Here is an 18,421-nt window from a genome sequence, read left to right as displayed (position 1 = left end):
CCCCGCCCCCCCCCCACACTAACAAAAAAAAAAGACCCTACACAACCAGGAAGTGTATGAACAGGTGGCATACTGCATCCACCTTTTCACACCCTATGCACGACATCTGTAACTTCCCGGAGATGTTGCCGTGACCGCAGTTTTCGAAGAAAACTTAATAAAACGTATACGTAATAACGACAAAACGTATAACCGCAATCGAGTTCAACGAAAAAAAAAATAGAGAAAAAGAGAAGAACGATCGCATTGTTCCTCTGGGTAGAACAACGATGGTCAAGAAGAACATGGAGCACTATAATGGAGGGAAAGTTCTATCAAGCATATTCATCCACATGTACGTATGCGTGATGGTTGGTTTGTGTTTGTAATAAAACATCCAAAATCTTTCAACGGTGCTTCTAACAATCTAATGTTGCCGTCATCCAACGGTAATATCTCTATCATCAGTTGCCTCCACTCCCAACATGCCCAACGTTTCTACACAAGTCTCGAATTTTCTGGTCACGCTCTTGAAGTTCTCTATGCAGCTGCTCAACCTTCTCTCTATGTCCCGCTGTCATTCCGCGAATCTGTTCCCTGTAGCTCGATTCAATCACATCTGCCTTGATCTGTATTTCCTTCAATCTTGCAGAAGACGAGATCATGTGGGAGCACTGGCTCCTCAGCCCCTTTGTTTGAGCCGAAAGATCTTCCTGGCGCCGTTCCAGGGTCACAATGGTGTCACGTAATTCGGAAGCGCGCAACGCAATCCTTTCCATTACGGTGTACATGTTGTTCAAGTGCATCACCATTTCAACCGGTGGGATTAACTGAAAGTGTGACTTAGCCTCCCGAACCTTGATGGTTAAAGAGCGAATAGAACCATCAATTACCCCAAATTCCTCCTGTGCTGCCGAAATCGCTCTCTTCAGCGCCACACAACGACCCTCCATTCCTTTCAGCTCAGATTGAAATAAAAATTTGTTCAAATCGCCTAAGGGGTCTGTCTCACAGACATCCGCATCCCCAGCATCGTTGAAAGACCTGTTCTTTAAGGTTTCCGCAAACACTTGGAAAAATTGGATGGGTTCCTTTTCATACGAGTTCTTTTCTGCATCAAAAAATGCAGTGGGGATCACACCCAGTTCTCGCACCACTAAAGCACCCAGTTCATGCTTCCGCGGACCACACCTCTCCCATACGGCTTGGGAAACCAGAATTTGCCCTCCGCGGGCCGTGGAGCACGCGTGTACAGTCTGAGATACCGCACGACCGTAATAGTGGCACCGGTAAGAATCGCCAACCGGTATAGACAGCGGCTCCACAAATGTATCACCTGTGTGAACCGCCATCGCCAGGCGTAGCCCACGAAATACCACTTCATTTGTCCCCTGACAACGCACCTCTGAGCCCCATGAGCTTTCGAGAAGGGACTGTGACCAAGGGAGCGTCATCAACCATTTTTGGGTCTCCGTGCAGAAACGACAGGCCGCTACCGGATCGTCGAAGGCGAGCAGCATTGATGTCCCATCACAGTAGCACTCATACGCACCGTACTGAGCCATTTTAGGGCGCAACACGCAGTTCATCAAAGATACGGCAGCTTGTGCCTTTTCCGCATCCTCGACCCACATAAGGTCACCATTAAAGACGCGCAAGCATGCGAACACAACGTTCCTTTGGGGTGGGGGAACCGAACCGGAGTGCGATATGGCGTTCTCGAGATCATCACAGAAAAAATACAGTCGGGAAAGCGCACGGTTTAAAGAAACTGATGCCTCAGAGCACTTCCCCTCAATCTCCACCAGCGCACGCGAAAGTCGCTCTTGCTTAGCATCGAGCTTCGCCAACAAACAGTCAAAATCTGATTCCTTCGAAACCGGCGCTTCACAGTTGGTGTCTATGGTTTTCAGTTGTAGTAAGCGAGTAACAATTCGCTCAACCACCAGTTTTGCCTCTGGATCCTCGACAATACACCGTGGGGCGTAGAGGAGGGCGGCCTCCTGTACCTCCAAACTGTGAGGTTCAACAGCCTGCTCCGGGGCACAGCTAACAAACGCTGAGTAGATATCATCTAAGATGCGAAGAATGTATATATCCCACTGCTTGAACCGCTGCTCTACTTCCTGAGAGGCCGCGTTTGCCAAAACGAGCCGCTCCGCGGCCGTCGCCGCCTCCTTCACAGCTTCTTCACGCTCTTCAGATAGCTTCTTCTTTTCATCCTCCAGTCGCGCACGCATGTCACCGATGCGCCGCTCCGTTTCCGTAGACCTTTCCTTGTACTCAGACTCAATGCGATGTACGAGGTTCTTCATAAGCGCCTGACCTTCGGTGTGACGCTCCTCCGCGACCCTGTTTGTAGCACGAACGGCCTCTAGCTCTTTTGTCAGCTCTTCTACACGAGCATTACAAAGGCTCTCCACATGGTCCAATTCTTGGGCGGCTGCTTTTTTAACATCATCCACCTGCTGTTGGTATATTTTTGTGAGGTTTTCAACGCGCTCATTGAGAACACGGCATTCGTTTTTCAACATCATCTGCTCCTTCTCGTGTTGCAACTTTTGCATGCGTAATTGATGCTCCATTGTTTCTTTGAGCTTGAGATGTTGCTCATTCTCACCCTTCAGCAGTCCCTCCAACCGCTTAACTTCGTCCCGTAGTTCGCCAATTTCCTCTTTAGATTTCTCAGTCATGGCGAACTCTATACACTTCGCCTCATGTTTCGCGTTCCCCAGTTTCGTCCGCAGTGACGAACACTTCCGCATCAGCGCCTCGATTTCCTTCTCTCTTAGTGCTATACTCATAACGTGACGCTGCTCAGCTGTTGTACGCCACGGTCGCTCCAATTCCGGTCGGTGAAAAAGTTCTTCACCCCGCTGTACCCCCGTGGCCGTTTTGAGGTATGTCCCGGGAGTACAACCGCCCCCATACACACCGACAGCTCGTGCAGCAGACGCTGACTCAGGGGTCTCCCACTTGTTGGGTGGTGCCTCGTCGGACATAAATTTAAAGTAACTGTCTAAACGGCAGAACTTTGTCCCAGCGTTAAATTGACAAAGACATGAAAAAGGAAGGATGCTACATGCACACTGAATAAGCAGAAAAAATTGGCTCACTAACAACTGGTAGCGCACAGCATCTCCAACTCGGTAATCAAGAGCACTTCAAAGTACATTTGAACAAGGATACACATTAAAAATACGTACAGGGTCGGTGAGTGGTACCACAAATCGGAAAAAAAAAGTAAAGCATGAAAAAAAAAGACATTTACAGCAGCCGGCAACGTAACTTGTCATGTAAAAATATCCTTTCCTTTATCACCTTGCCTTCGTCGCCTTCCTTCCAGCTGCTTCCTTTCTCTTTGCTCCTCTAGTTTCCCCGCACATTCTCCTCTACTTTTGCTCTTCTGTACATTCCGTGTGGGGGAAGGCTGGAACACATCCAAAAACAGCTTCCTTGAAAACTTCCCCATTCTGTCTACATCTCATATGGTATAAAGTGAACCTCGAGTGTCTTCTTCAGGCGGGAAACTTCATCTTCCGAAGAACGAAGCTCCTCTCGGCGCCGCGACTCACAAACACGCAAATCCTCCCGGAGTGCGTCAATTACCTCCTCTTGGTTGAAAATGCGGGCCTTCAGTTGTGTTTCAGTTTCAAGAGCCAGCTGCTCCCGCACCTCCATTTCGCGCGTCAGTTCAGAGATCTTCTCGGATAATATTGCTATCGTTCCCTCATGCGTCTCCACCTCTCCCTCGATCGTATTCCTGTGGGGGATGAAGTGCGCGTCAAGGAGGCGGCGCAGTCTCGCGATTTCCCCATCTTTCGCCGCCACTGCTGTATCGAGTGTGTTTTGGCTCCCTTGCAGTGTTGCTTGCAGCTGTAAGTGTTGTGATTTTAGCACTGCGATGTCTGAAAGAAGTTTCGCCTCCCGTTCCTTTGCCCCGTCCTTACTTTGTGCGACTAGCTGGCGCGCAGTGTCAAGTTCCCTTTCTTTCTCCTTTGCCTCTTCGGTCGTCCGCGATATTTCGATCTCATAAGCCCTTCGCTCGCTCAGAAGTTTTTGTTGAAGCTGGGAAGTGGCAGTCCGGTTATTGGCTATTTGGGCGTTAAGAAATGTTATTTTGTCGAAGTTTTCTCGTTCCTTCCGCCGCAACAAATGCTCAAGTTCCTCCATTCGTCTTTGATTGCTCTCAAGCTCAACGAACGTGGCCTCCAACTCCTTTTCGAGTTTCTCCCTCTCGTTCTGCATCTCCTCGTTTTCCACAGCACGTTTTTCGTGGATGGTTTGTAGCTCTCCAGAGAGGTACTGCGAATCATGCTTGACTTGTTCCAATTGCTGCTTATAATCACGTAACACCACATCTGAGTTCATTTTTATGTCAGTGTTCTCTTTCTTCAATGCTTCTACCTCATCCTCGAACCGAGAGCACTTTGCCTCTAGCTGAAGGTACTTTTCCCTTTCGATGCTTGCCTGCCGCTGTTCCTCCTCAAGTTGCTCTTCGTAACGGCGTTTGTTTTCTTCAATTTGCGCATTGAGCATCTGCATCAAGGCGACATTTTTCCTGTCATCTGCCTCCCGTGTTTCTACAACCTCCTGCATCGAACGGTTCATCGATATTGCCTTTTCGAGTTCCCGTTGCAAACCAGCAATCGTCAACGCATGACTGCGTATCTCCCCCTCCTTCTCGTCCATACGCGCCTCCATTTTTATTCGGTACTCCGAATGATCCTCCTTCGCAACGCGCAGTTCTACACGGAGATTCTCATTATCGCACTCGATTGAACTGATTGTTTTTTCAGTTTCTGCACGAAGATTGTTCAATTGCAACTCCGCTGTGTGCTTTTCCTGTACGAGAAGTTTCTGTTTCTCCTCCACCTCCAATCGCAACAGACCCACCTCATTCAGCAATGTGTCACGCATGAGCACTAATTGCTCAACCTGGACCTCGGATGCCATACGCTCCTCCCTTAACGTAGCAGTCAGTTGCTCCACCTTGGCCATGAGCTCCTTCACTTTTCCTTCCTTCTCACGGAGAATTCGAACCTGTTCCTCCTTCCACAGAGTTATGCGTTCCTCCTGCTCCTCTCGGTCACGGCGCTCATTCTCACGCTTCTGGATTTCCTCCCCCTCGGCTTCTTGTGCGCGGAGCTGTTGCATGCGGAGAATCTCCGCACTCACCTCCTTGTTACCCTTCTTCCTTCCCCTCTTCGGAGCCATGTTTTCTCACCTTTGATCACTCTACTGAACCTAATAAATCCCGTAAGTAGCGGTAAAACTAACATGTTAGTGGGGTTAACGCAACAGCAGAACAGAGACGTGGCTATATGCCAGGATCAGGCAACGGCAACGTGTGGCGCCGCACCATACCGAATAGGTTTGTAATAAACGAAAACAAAAACGCAACCCATTTATCTCTGGAAGCGGGCCGTCAACCAGAGAGTGCAAGGGTTAGAAAGGGCATCCCCAAAATATATCTATGGAAAAAGTTTGCATCGGTTTCGGAGTCACATAGCAACGGGTACACACTAACCAAATACCCTTTGCGCAGACAATTCGGTTGGAAGTGAAGGGGTTTGAATTCCATGAGGCCGACGGGCGCCAAACACGCACTGAAACATATCACCAACGTCTTGTTTTCGAACCTGTGTCACGACAAGCCGAAGTCGAGCGAGTGTCTCAAGTAAACTAATGTACGTAAAGGAAGAGCAGTGTACACCAGTCACCTCTATGTAATCAACTAATCTATTTATATCCGTGCACAACCTACGCACATCAGCCTCGAAGGCACCAACACTACAGTATCCCTCTATCCCATCAACTATAGCCTCTATTTTGCTGTTAACTGTCGAAACGCGCTCTGTTGTGGAAATACCAGCGATCGACGAAGGCCACGAGAAACAGCTTTTGCCGAAACTCCAAGTGGCATCTCGTTTTGACATCAGTACCATCACCTCGCAAAAACGAAAAAGAGAGAAACTGGTGGGCAGTACAAGCGAAAACGTAGTTAGTTATAGGGAGCTTGTGTAAAGGGTAATGGGGAAAGTCCAATAGGGGAAGCACAACAAACCACAGCGCGCCCCCACCTGACCAGCAACACTTGACACACTGTATAGGAAAAGTGAAATAGCTCCACGCACCCCATAGTTGTGACGACATTTAAAAACGCCAACAAAAATATCATTGATAATAATGAAAAAGTTAGCCAGTGAACAGCGACCTGAATATAACTAAGAATTTTGAAGGTACTGTGATATCCATCTGAAGGCATCACCATAACCAACTTTCTTGACAACACTGCACATAAACACTTCAAGGGGTCTCACAGCAGGGTCAGTCACCTTGTTTTGCTTACCGGTGGAAAGTCCTGTTAACCCCATGGCTGTAATAAGGTGATCCTCTGATACAGCACGTGGTAAATCGATTTTGTTTCCAAGAATAATAAACGGCGTCTTGGCAAGCTCTTCTGTTTGCAAAAGCATGTCAAGTTCTTGCTTCGCCTCTTGGAAGCGCTCAGGGTTGGCAGCATCCACAATGAAAACGACACCGTCCACTTTAGTGAAGTAATCCTTCCATAGGCGACGAGCTTCCAGATGGCCACCCATATCAATAGTCTTGAGCTTAATTCCACCGAGGGTAAGTTCCTCGACGTTTGGGTGGAAGGTGGGCCTGTGAACATGCACCTGGTCAGTAGCAAGCTTTCCAAGTAGTGTCGTCTTCCCGGCATTATCAAGCCCAAGAAACAAAATTTTGCCTGTCTTATTTGTGAAGCCAAGGAAGGACAGCATGTCCCAAAACCACGAAAACAGCCCCATAGCCCCTACAACTCTGATAATAAGATGTGCAGTCGAAAGAAACACTAAAGGATACAACGAGATAGGGGAGAGAAAGTCTGTGTGGAAAGAATGCAGGAAGAGGCAACAGTGAGTAACAAGAGAGCCGGTAGGATCTGCAACCACTAAAGGGGTACACGCTGCCTATAAGGCGAGGCAAGCACTGTAGCAGAAAAAAGATTAAAATGCAGACGAATTTATATATAAAGATCACTTTTTAAACTTCGATCGACCCTTAGGTCGCGGTCTATGTGGGCTGCACCAAGGCCGTTCGTTTTCGCTATCCCACTGCCGAGACAGTGTCAGTAGTTTGTGCTCCGAATTCATTACCGATTCCATATTCGCAAATTCTTTCATACGCACACCCTCGCAACATGTATGAAAGTGGTCCCTTTGGGAACGGGGAACAAACAGCGTTCGATTGCATAAGTGACATCGCTTTAGCAAAACATGTTTCGCCTTCAAAAGACGAGTTGGATCGTCTGGGTTCTCCTTTCTATATTTCCCCCTAAAATATCTCGGGTTGACCATCTGCGGTCGGCCGTTCAGAGCTAATCCTGAGGGTCTGTTTTTCCACGGATTAAAGGCGGTGACATTAGCATGAGAAAAAAATTTATTTAACCTGAGCATCTACCCTGGATCAAGCATTCGCACTACATTATGCACAATACACATATGAGATGGAAAGAATTGTTATTAAAACTAATAATAACAGTAAAGTGGGTACAAGGAGGGAAGTGCGCACATAGAAAAATACAACAATAAAGCTTCAAGAGAATAAAAAGATTAAACCAAAAACAAATAATCGGTGATGATATAAACTGGAAAAAACGTACACATCTATTTGACCTTTGCACCACTGCCGCTGTCATCTAATCTAAAAAATAAACGCGGTAACATTCAATAAAGTTTCACTAATTCGATCTTTGCCTCTTTGCACCACAATTTCCCTCGTCACAGAGGTTTGAAATCAGGTTTGGTTCCCTCACACTTACTCTGCACAACGCAACTTCCATCTGTTGTATTTTCGCCTTGTCAACGGCTGTGATTTGTGCACCGGACTTTCTTGACATATCCTCTAGCATCCCCTTAAGTTGTTCAAAGCTCTTGATCCAGTAATTCACTTCTTCGTTGGCTCGATGTATCGCCTTCATTGCCCAATCCTTTTCTTTAGCTCTGAAACATTCCGTTTCTTCGCGTTTAGCCTTTACTGCTTCCAGAGCCTTCTTATACTCTCCTTTGCGGGAAATTTCGTAGTCAAGCTTACTTCGGAGCTTCTGGGTTCTCTGCTCCAACTCGTCAACGTTACGCTTTTCAGTATCTAGTAAGCGGGAAAGCTCTCTCACCTGATCGTCTTTCTTCTGAATATCGGCAGCGTGCTGCCGCGATAGATCACTAATCTTCTCCATGAGGTTTTCACTGTTCTTTTCAGCTTTCTCCTTTTCATTCTCAGCGACGTTAATTTTCCTCGTAAGACCTTCCCTCTGCTCTACAAGAAGTTTCTCACTTCCCTCAACACGTGATTCGATTTCCCTCAACTTGAGCTCAAGGTGAGAACACATGTCCTCGGCGTTTCTTCGCACCTTTTCCAGGTGACTTAGTCTGCGCAGCAGTTCGTCGTTCTTGTTCGTGTATAACACACGATATTCCTCTGCCACAGCAAGCGTTTTCTCAACTGTCAGTGCGCTATATTGGTCAACAATATCTACAAAAAAACGTGAGAAGTGTTCTAACCAATTCGCCATCCACTGTGACAATCTCATTCGGTCTTCAGAGTACAAAGTAGCCTCACGCAAAAGGTTTTCTGTTTCGATGAGTTTGTCAGAAAGAACCTTTTGGTTAGCGGTGCGGTCTTCATTATTGATATTCTCCCTTTCAATTTCTTTCCCCAGGAGAAAAAGTTGTTCTTTATCTCGTCGTGCACCCTCTTGGAGGTCTAGAATTTCTGCCTCCTTCGTCCTTAGTTCCTCAACCAATTCCTCTTTTCCCCGTATCAACGTACTTCTTTCAGCTTCCAAACGCAGCCGCGCCTCTGATAGACGTAATATCTCCGTATCTTTTTGATGAGTCAACTCCTCAACTTTCTTTTTTAGTAAGTTTGTCTCCTCGTAGAAATGTGTCACTGCAGTATCGATATTGACGACAAGAATGCCGTGAATATCAAGGTTTTCATCAGCAGACTCTTTAGACAGACTCCACCTGGCAGCCTGTTCTTCGAGCTCAAGCACCTTTACCTGAAGCATGAAGTTATTCAGCTGCATTTCTTCAGTGGCAGAACGTAGCTGGGTAGAAAATTCAGAACTCTGCATAACCTTGCGATAGAGGTCCTCATTTCTTGCATTGGCTTCACCTAACTGACCTGTCAACTTGTCAATTACCCCTCGTCTGGCGTCAATTTCAGACGTAAGATCTTTCGCCTCACGGCGCAGAGAATCAATTTTTTCTTCGTAATCCACCCGCATGAGTACCAAATTTTCGTCCTTCGTATCCTGCATACTCTTCACTCGCTGGAATTCGGTCTCCAAGAAACTTTTTGCACTAATGACGCTCTCCAAATCCATCCTTGTTCGTTCGAGCGCACTTCGAAGCTCTTGAAGATTACTTTCCAATATTGCGGCTCTTCGGCTGCTATCGGTACGTTCTTGTTCAAGACGGTTCACATCAGCCTTCAGTTGACTGACAGACAGTTCATACTTCCGAGACTCAGCGCACTTCTCTATCACCTGATCGTTTAGCGCCGAAATCTTCGACCTCAATTCTACAATAACTTCTTGGTGTTTGGAAGAATTTTCAGAAGCATGCTCAAAATCACGACGCATTGTTTCCAGCTCCATCATAAGCAGCTTGTTTCCTTTTTCGGATTCTCGTAGGTCACAGTTTGCCTTTTCTACACGACCTTTTTCTTCAATGTTGATCAGTTTTGCCGCCTCGATTTGCTGGTTCAGTGTGGAGACGGTGTTTTGCAGCTTCTCAATCGTGCTCTTCTGCATTCCTAACTGTACTTCGAGAGACTTTATCTCGTTGTCTTTCACATGACAAACCTCTTCCCACTTGGATTTTGCTTCCTCCAACTTGAAAACAGTTTCGTCGCGCGTATGCACATCGTTCTGCAATGCCTCGATACGGGAATGTAACAAAGTTATCTTCTTTTCCCCCTCGTGCGATAATGACTCCAATTTTGTTGTGTGGTCCTTTTCCCTCTGTAACTGCTTCTGAACTTCCTTCAGTGTGACGTTCAACTCCTTGAATTCATCCGCTAACTTCGAATAAGCAGTCCTTGATTCTTCAAGTTGTCTCTGAATGGTTTCGTTCTCGGTGATCCATTGTTTCTCTGCGTCGCACCACTTGGCTATAGAAGCATGAGCGTCACGACGAATTTGCTCCTTCTCACATTCAGCCCTAGCCGCGCGCTTCTGCTCAGCAACCAATGCAGATTGTTTTTCGGATAAGTCCTTTTGCAGGGTGTGACACCTCTCCTCTAATTTTCCCCGCTTCTTGTCGTCGTCCGTATGCATTAACTTTTCTCTACGTAGCTCAGCTTTGTCTTGTTCGAGAGTAGCTATCTGTGCTTGTTGTAACTTAACTTTTTCCTCAAGCTCACGAGTGTAAGCTTTCTCACGCTGCAGCTGAAACTCCAAATGTTTTTGGGTCCCTTTTAGCCCCTGTCTGGAATCACCTTTCGCAGGAGACTCCATCGACTGAAACAGAAACTACAGCCAGAAAGTAGAAATAATAATAATAATAATTTCGAAAACAGCGAGAACGTCCAACGCAATGGGTAAATAATAGAAGGACGGCAAAAACAGTTGTGCATCCCTTCAACATAAAAAAGAGAAGAGAAACACATCACACATACTGAGTGTGATTTAATTAGGTGTTAATATTACGACGCACAAAAGAGGCCACTTCCACTTGGATTTTAGTCACAAAGTCTCATTGTGGTTTTTTTTCTATAGCACAACCTTTTCCCCTCGAATTCATGTAAAAATTTAAAAACAAAACCAGAAGTGAGGCATTGTACAATAATTGCAGCAGGTTCCACCCTAAAGTAAACTGAGTGTCAAGTAACGTGACCAAAATAGCATGAAGAATACAAAGAGAAAACTGCAACATTTGAATCTTGGTTAGCAGAAATTTAAACGGATTCCTATACCCCAAAGATGTCCAGAGGTAGTGTGAATACATCAAAAAATGAACGGAAGAATTTATCCAAGTCCCAAAAAACGCCGTCCCGTTTGCAAGTCCGTTTCTCAACAAAATTCCCCAAATAAGACCAATCGTACAGTGATGATATACGTGCAAGAACGACAGTTGATCCTCTTTTTTCTTGCAAAGTATGAAAACGGTATCCAGCATATCAATGTACTTGCTGCAGTAGTGAACGAACATCCAAAACTCTATATCCGGGCAAAATTTACCACTCAGGTTAAAGACGCCATTTTTCAAAGGCGGTGACAGGTTAATCGCCATTGCGGCCGATAGGCATATCTGGAGCACGTTGTAAACGACCAACACCCTACTCATGTTTAAGGCGCGCCTGCCCCGCATAATACTTCTCATGACAAACACGACAAACAAATAAAGTAAATGTCCCAATACTAACGCGTGCCATGAAACCAAAGGATTAAGATATGGGAAAAAACAGAGAGAACCCACTCCCTGACATGCCGAAGCATCTCTGCAGTCCATCATGATCACTCTTGCTTTTAATTACTATATGGAAAGATGAAGAAACACAATCAAGAAGTTTTATTCGAACGTTGCCACACGAAAAAAAAACAGGGTAATACATAAAGTAACTTGAACGATACAGCTACAGGCAATCATTAAGAAACTGAGGGAAGTCATTGTCACAGCAATACTGTGGGACTTCCGTTCACTCGGAGCTCCAACCTAATGACGGAGACTCCAAGCTGAATCCGACTTCGATAAAATCATTACGACGGCTGCCCCTGCTACACAAAACAACTGCAAAATAAACTTTCACCATGCGTTGGATAGACACACCTGCATCCATCGATGTCCCCGACGGAAAGAGTCTAAATATCAGCATCATGTATATTACCGCGAAAAAAGAAAAATGAGATCACCCCGGCCACATGAACAGAAGTAACCACAGATAACATATGCATCCCTCCGCCTCCTTGAAAACAGACAAATCGTGAAACATACAGAAATTACACCAGGAAGCAGATGAACAGAACCACCAATAACGGTCCAGCTATTGTCAGAGTTGCACCACTTTGGTATGTAGGCATCATGGACCCTAACCCACTGAACGAATGCTACAATGAGTTTGTTATCACCTGCCGTCGACGACCCACTGAGGTTGCAGAATGTTTTAAGTGTCCACCTAAAGAAATGTTGAAGATTCAAACAAACACAGTGCTCTGATTCATATATTTGAACACGAAAAAAGATAGCGATATAATTAGAACGCCAACAATAGTCCACTGTTACCACAATGAATTAGAAGACAACATAGTTTACACACGAGACAAATGCTTACAAACAAGCATATTTAATTAAAGGGCGTTGAGAAATGGGGAGCAGCAACAAACAATCACATACGAGCAAGCAACGACACTGTTTTGCTGTTTTTGTTTGGAAAAAATACCAACGTGAAGGTATTTCAAAAATGACAACGAAATGGGCACCAAACCACACGTATCCGCTACCGAAAGTCAAAAATAAGGTAAGGCGCACAATTTACAAGAAAATAAAATAAATAATTCACACACACACACATATATATATATATGTGTGTGTATATTGAACTGTGACTCAATTAAAGGGAAATATATACTTTGAAAGACGAAAACACCGACTACTTGTAGCCATTAGCAATAACATAAATAACAGCGCCCATGACGCTACGCCCTACATCCAAAAGAGCAAGCAAAAAAAACAGTCACAAAAGACTAGTCACATCCAAGAAAGCCGAGTGGTTGTAAGAAACAACCGAAAATACACAAGCAGGCCTTTGAAGCTCCTCTTTTCAAAAAAAAAAGGATTAAAGACGACAAGAATCACCAGGGCACACACAAATTGTTGTGGGGACGCAACCCGCAACCATCCCCCACCGCCACCTTGTGGTAGGAGTTCGCGCCAAAGCCCATCTCACAATATTTGGGAAGTCCAGCAGCTCTCAGGCGGTCGCTCCTCGACGCAAGACCCACTAACTCCGGTGGAGGCACCGCAGGAAGCCAGAGCGACCACACACACAAACACACAACCCACCACCTTTGGGACGCATGCCTCACAAGCCGAGGCGGGAGCTACACTAGCATCTCTAGCCTTTGACGCGCCAAACTTCTCCGTCGCACACCCGAGAGCACGTCACCTACACACCATAAATAGCGAGGGACCCGCCAAGCAAACCCGCAAGGCCACCACCCAATGAAGAGTTTCAGCGGGCACACGCAGAAGGTCAAAATCCCAAGCATGTGGGGAGGCCCCCCGGCCGCGACGGCGTATGCCAACCCCCGCCACTGCGTCCAGACCAATACGCCTCGCGGAATAACGGAACCCAAGCAACTGGGACAAGAGCATATATGATGGGGTGCGACTTGCTAGTGCGGGGTCGATTGCGTGGAATGAAAGGACTTCAAGGCGGGACCGAACCTAGACACCACTTCCCCAGATGCCGAACCTCGAGGATGCACAAGCAATCGTAAACAGGACGGCGACCACTGCTGAAGAACACTTGACTCCAACACTTGGTTATGGATGGATGGAATAACAACAAGTGTATGCCCAATACTCCCAATCTTTCGGACAGTGCAGAACGGTGATGAATCACCCAATGGAAATAGAAAAAAAATGGAGAGAAGACTCCGCAAGTCAGTGAAGGGTATAAGCAGCATGGACGATAGTATAATCCCGACCCCCGGCCACTCCACGAGAACCATTCCTGGGGGAAAAAGCGACGCCGGTCGACGCGAGGCATCAAGTTCTCAGAATTTAGGATGAGGATAAAGAGGCATTGGGGAAGAAGGAGAAGCAATATCATCGTCATATCGGGGAAAAAACACAATATACGGAACCACCTCAACAATCCAAAAGAGACTCATCCGAACATCTAGTGACGGAAGAAGGTTGCTGGGAATAATCGGCCTTAATGCTTGTCATGGGTTTATTGTCAATTCTGTGCTGCTCGCAAACGGCAAGATGCTGATAGAAGGAGCAGGGGTAGCGACCAACGGCAAATATGCGCCACCAACGACAGACAAAACTCTCAGATGCCCCGGTAAAGAACGTGCCAGAGGTTGAGAACACGCGAAACTCAAACCGTTTCACACGCCGGAGCCGATTGTTGCCACAGGAAGATCGAAATTTCCTTCTTCTGCTGAAGAAAATGGCGTTTGTGGTGTACCAACTAAAGAACATGGAGGTAAACGGGCTAAACCACATGTAAAAACTACTCAACGGGAATCGAAAATACTGGGGAGCGTTGGGAAAGTGGAAGTGTGAAGCTGTTGAACTGGCGTTAAGGGAAAGCAAGGGGACTGCTGTCATGGCATCGTCAAAAACTAACAGCGCCCACCTGCGCCAATTACAAAGCAATGCAGTAGTTGGTCCAAAGGAGATTTGTGGATTCCGTTGACCGTTGGTTGTACCTACAAAAGGAAAAGGTTTCTGCGCCAACCTTCGGCAGCAGAATCGATAACTCAGTTGATTGGAGACGCAACTTCGTACGAACCGAATGTACTCAGCACGGTCAAGCTAACTCTACACTCGTGAGTTTGGACCCATGGAGAGTGGTGACGCAATTCGAGTGCCTGAGAAGTTATCTCCTAACCTACAAATTATGTGGTGGGTAAGAAACTTTCCACCAAACAAGATAGCGAGAGTCAGTACAAACCAACGAGTTTTGGGGAAATCTCACATGACCGTGCCGTGTGGCAAAAAGAACGGTGTCGGGCTCCATTTTATTCAAAATTATGACGAAGGGGCTGAGGGATCAACCGGACGGAATACTGGACATACAACGTTGTTTCTTTGTGGACTATATGATACTCGTACGCAGGAACCTGAACGGGTGAAACCTGGAGGTGCGCTACAACAACCGGTAGGCTACACCACCTCGTGGTTTCAAAGCCGTTTAAAGAGAGATCTGTGCAGAAAACTAAATACATTCCGCCTCTACTGGTGTTACGAAACCTACTAGGTACTATAGTGGTCAGTGAAAAAGATAGACAAGGCGGAGGCGCCGCATCTGCTGTGTCTCACCCTGCAATCTATCGGAAGAACACCAAAACGAACACAAAGGGTATCTGAGGAGTTAGGTGGGGGTGATGAAACCGTGCGCGGTATCCTCACCCTAGTGGAGCCAAGCGAAAAATTATTAGGGACACTCAATTTGGGATTGATGCCAGCACTGCGAAAGCGCTTGAGAAAGACATGGTCAGTCTCCACGACCTCCAAATGATGAAAACACTGAAGGGAGGTCGCAGGGACGAGTGATGTCAAATGCGTCATGAAGGATGGTGAGGTTCTCCAACTTACGTAGGTTCTTTACCAAACATTACTGTAACGAGGATGAGAGAACCCTCAAATGTTCGTACAAATGTTTGGGGTGAAGAAACGAGGAAAAAGAGAATACACAAAGACGAATCCATACCGGAAACGGGAGAAAATGAGTATAGAACATATGTTGATAGATCCGCGCACCTCATTCATTGTTTCTTTTTTTGATAAACATGCTTGGGGAAACGGTTCTCGGGCCTAGAATGTGGAAAATTGCACCCCGCTGATGAGCACTGCCATGCTCACCGAACCCACATTATTTCTAACATTTGATGCCTTATTTTTTTTTTTTTGGCTTGACAGATCTCGAAACATCTCCATAATTTATCTTCTTATTGAAAGCATCCAACATTAGCCCCCTAAACAGACTGAGGGGTCCTTGCCCCATAGAAACAAGTCCTGAATTTTAAAGGGTGAGTTCCTTGGATACTGTCCCCCATCAGTTTTGGGAATGCCTCACTTGCCTTTACCCGAATGCACCGCGTAAAAATTGGTGGACGTTGTGCATGATGATGACCGTTCTCTTTTTACACGCGATTGGGTTTTCAATGTACCCAATCACTATGTATGAAGCGTGCCACAACCATGTTTTGGTATCCGCGAATTTTTAACGCACAGCACTCTTCCGCTGCCAAGTAAGTCTCCTAAAATAGGCAGAAGACTACCATATCCTGGTGAAGCTTCTTCTCTAAGGCGATCCGCTTCGGCTCGGAGAGACCCCCAGTGTTCCATTGAGCTCCATGAATGACAGGACGAGGATTCCGTTCTACACCTCCCCTAAGTAGTAGTAGAAGCCTATGTATCCCAATCGAAGCGCGCTCGCACGTGCGGAGGAGCAGTCTAATATATTTCTTCCCCCCTAAGTGCCGATACTGCTGCTTGCTCCTTCTCTGATCGCCGTCAGCTTCTTGCCCACCAAAATTATCTCTGACAGGGTAGAATGCGGGCTATTGGCTTCCTTCTGGACGGAGCACTAGACGCTGGCACCATGATGAGATGGGCGGTGTAGGCAGGGACGTTACTGTATCAGTTTCCGCGGCTACCCTTCACCCGTGTGCTTTGCGCGGGCGGTCGCTACACCGGCCCTTTTTATGTTATGCATTGACGGCCGGCCTCGGTAGCGCTCGTTCACTTGCTGCAGTGGAGCCCCGATGTGTTCCGCCGGCGCTGCCTCCAGCTGTGCTGTTACGGTGAAGTGGAGGGGCGCGTGGTTGGGTCGGCTTGGAGTTTTCGGGGGGTGCGCGCAGCACTTTCTTGTTCTCCGGCTGTGAGTGACTGGTTGGAGTCGGGGTTTTGCGGTGTAGGTATTTGCATAGTTCATCGGAGGCCCCGCGTGGCTATGGTGACGCGAACCTCTGGGCCCCCTGTCGGTTAGAGCGGTACCGTCTGGGAGGAGCCACCCGCATTGTCTCGGTGGGGGCAAGGGCCCCTTCTTAACCACGTCTAAGGAGACGCAGTGGTTACTTGGCCGTCGCAGGTCGTGTGCCGCTATTGCATTGCTTGTTACTTTGTCCTTTCATGCGGTGAGAGGTGGATAATGCTACGCCTTACGGTGGGGTGTCGCTGCTTCGGAAGTCTGTTCTGTTGATTGTTGTCGACGACTCAGCGAGTGGGCGTTTATTGTCGAAACATAAAGTGACTCTGCTGTCAGTGCTTCTGCTCGTGTATTTGCCGTTTCAGGTATGGTAACAGATGGAACTGACTGTCATATTCCCGCGTCAGGGGAACAAGCTGTAACTTCGCGTTCGGGCGCTGTATTCCATGTTTTAGTTGTCGTAACATGTTTGTATATGCTTGTATGTGTTACGTGTTCATCATTCAGGTTTCGCCTCGAACCATCGGTTGCTGTCTAGGGGTCGCATCTCCGCTTTACTCGACAACTCTCTATTGTTCGGTAGCAAAGAGTGGACTGGGATGGTCTTCGTGATCGGGCTGTTAATTGCTTAGGCACGCCTCGAAGTTACAGCAGACGAGATAGTGAGATGAGGTGTGTGTGCTGTGTCTTACTGATGTGTGCAAGGGATTTGTGCTAAACAAAAAAATATATGTACTAATTCAGGTAATATTACCTACTCGAGCATTGCGATTTGGGTGAGATTGCTGCGGATGAATTTGTTGTCGCACTTTACTTGGAGGAGTTTCCGGAAACTGTCTGTTCCAAAGTTGTTTTCTCTGCAGTAAGAGGTGGAGGATCCTTGTACCTACAGGTCCGATGCGGCTGTTCAGAACGTTTGTAGCCCAATGGGCTTCGTCCAGCAACACAGTGTAGAAACGAATAGCATGTTGTCCCTCCATCTGGTCAACACGAAAGCCATACCCCGCGTTTCTGCCTCGGTGCTGAGATAGTGCGGTCATGCGTTACGCAATATGAGATATGCCCGTTTTTAAAATTATGAATGTCCTCGATAAGATAATCACTCGATTGTATCGCTCGTGTGGCCGCTGGCGATGGATGCCAAGATTCCCTACTGGACCTTCAAATAGTAATATAAGAAGCTCACTGGACCGTATTGGGGGCAACGAAGATATCTTGTATCAGGGAGGATATGGGTTTGTTAACACGCGCGATTTCACAATCCTTCTACCAAACCGAAGCGTCGTGAAGCTGATTTCCCCAAACAACAGTGGATGATGTTCAACTTAAAGCTCTCTCTGTCTCATTACCGCTATCTGTGTTCAATGAGCGGTGTCATCTGTGCTGTGGCTATGTTACCTGTGTAATCATACCACCTGATGGTACGGAGTTCGTACGCACATCCTCATGCTGGATGTACCTGTTGGTATTGGAACGTTTTTGTGACAAATGCAGGGGGGGCTTGCTAAACCTCTATATGATCTCCCTCTCCATGTTACGGGATATTTTTAGATTAATGGTACATGAAAAGTGAGGTAAGAGCCTTTGGAGTTCATAACAAATCGTTTCTTTCAAAGTTCCAATACTACTTAATTGCATTCCGTAAAAATAAAAATTCGTTTTTCGTATAAACTATTAGGTTTTAGTGTGTGGGTGTGTATGGGGAGAGCGAAGCATTTTGTGTAGCGACTTTAAGAAAAACTTCAGGTAAATGGGCATACAGTATGTT

General features: G+C 46.7%; 6 protein-coding genes and 1 pseudogene across 7 annotated transcripts; all 7 read right to left on the bottom strand.

The window, feature by feature from the left end:
* Window positions 1–443: 443 nt before the first annotated feature.
* On the bottom strand, window positions 444–2,981 carry TEOVI_000208000 (uncharacterized protein; the record flags this gene model as incomplete). The annotated part of the gene is made up of 1 exon (XM_067225206.1): window positions 444–2,981. The coding sequence occupies one exon, from the start codon at window positions 2,979–2,981 to the stop codon at window positions 444–446; it is 2,538 nt and encodes an 845-aa protein (XP_067081307.1).
* Window positions 2,982–3,456: 475 nt separating this feature from the next.
* On the bottom strand, window positions 3,457–5,196 carry TEOVI_000207900 (paraflagellar rod component par4, putative; the record flags this gene model as incomplete). Its single annotated transcript, XM_067225205.1, has 1 exon — window positions 3,457–5,196. The coding sequence occupies one exon, from the start codon at window positions 5,194–5,196 to the stop codon at window positions 3,457–3,459; it is 1,740 nt and encodes a 579-aa protein (XP_067081306.1).
* Window positions 5,197–5,504: 308 nt separating this feature from the next.
* TEOVI_000207800 (uncharacterized protein) lies at window positions 5,505–5,927 on the bottom strand (the record flags this gene model as incomplete). The annotated part of the gene is made up of 1 exon (XM_067225204.1): window positions 5,505–5,927. One exon carries the CDS (start codon window positions 5,925–5,927, stop codon window positions 5,505–5,507), a length of 423 nt encoding a protein of 140 aa, XP_067081305.1.
* Window positions 5,928–6,206: 279 nt separating this feature from the next.
* TEOVI_000207700 (ras-like small GTPase, putative) lies at window positions 6,207–6,791 on the bottom strand (the record flags this gene model as incomplete). Its single annotated transcript, XM_067225203.1, has 1 exon — window positions 6,207–6,791. The coding sequence occupies one exon, from the start codon at window positions 6,789–6,791 to the stop codon at window positions 6,207–6,209; it is 585 nt and encodes a 194-aa protein (XP_067081304.1).
* A 228-nt stretch (window positions 6,792–7,019) lies between these two features.
* Window positions 7,020–7,439, bottom strand: TEOVI_000207600 (uncharacterized protein; the record flags this gene model as incomplete). Its single annotated transcript, XM_067225202.1, has 1 exon — window positions 7,020–7,439. One exon carries the CDS (start codon window positions 7,437–7,439, stop codon window positions 7,020–7,022), a length of 420 nt encoding a protein of 139 aa, XP_067081303.1.
* Window positions 7,440–7,723: 284 nt separating this feature from the next.
* Window positions 7,724–10,504, bottom strand: TEOVI_000207500 (uncharacterized protein; the record flags this gene model as incomplete). Its single annotated transcript, XM_067225201.1, has 1 exon — window positions 7,724–10,504. One exon carries the CDS (start codon window positions 10,502–10,504, stop codon window positions 7,724–7,726), a length of 2,781 nt encoding a protein of 926 aa, XP_067081302.1.
* Window positions 10,505–10,728: 224 nt separating this feature from the next.
* TEOVI_000207400:pseudogene lies at window positions 10,729–11,501 on the bottom strand (annotated as a pseudogene). The gene is given in 2 exon segments: window positions 10,729–10,749; window positions 10,752–11,501. Coding segments are annotated over 2 exon segments (771 nt in total).
* Between the last annotated feature and the right edge of the window lie 6,920 nt (window positions 11,502–18,421).

This window comes from Trypanosoma equiperdum (genome assembly GCF_001457755.1).
Source record: "Trypanosoma equiperdum strain OVI genome assembly, contig: ctg_491, whole genome shotgun sequence".
Classification (NCBI taxonomy): domain Eukaryota; phylum Euglenozoa; class Kinetoplastea; order Trypanosomatida; family Trypanosomatidae; genus Trypanosoma; species Trypanosoma equiperdum.
The sequence above is the reverse complement of the archived record's forward strand: the minus strand, read 5'-3'. Positions and strand labels throughout refer to the sequence as shown.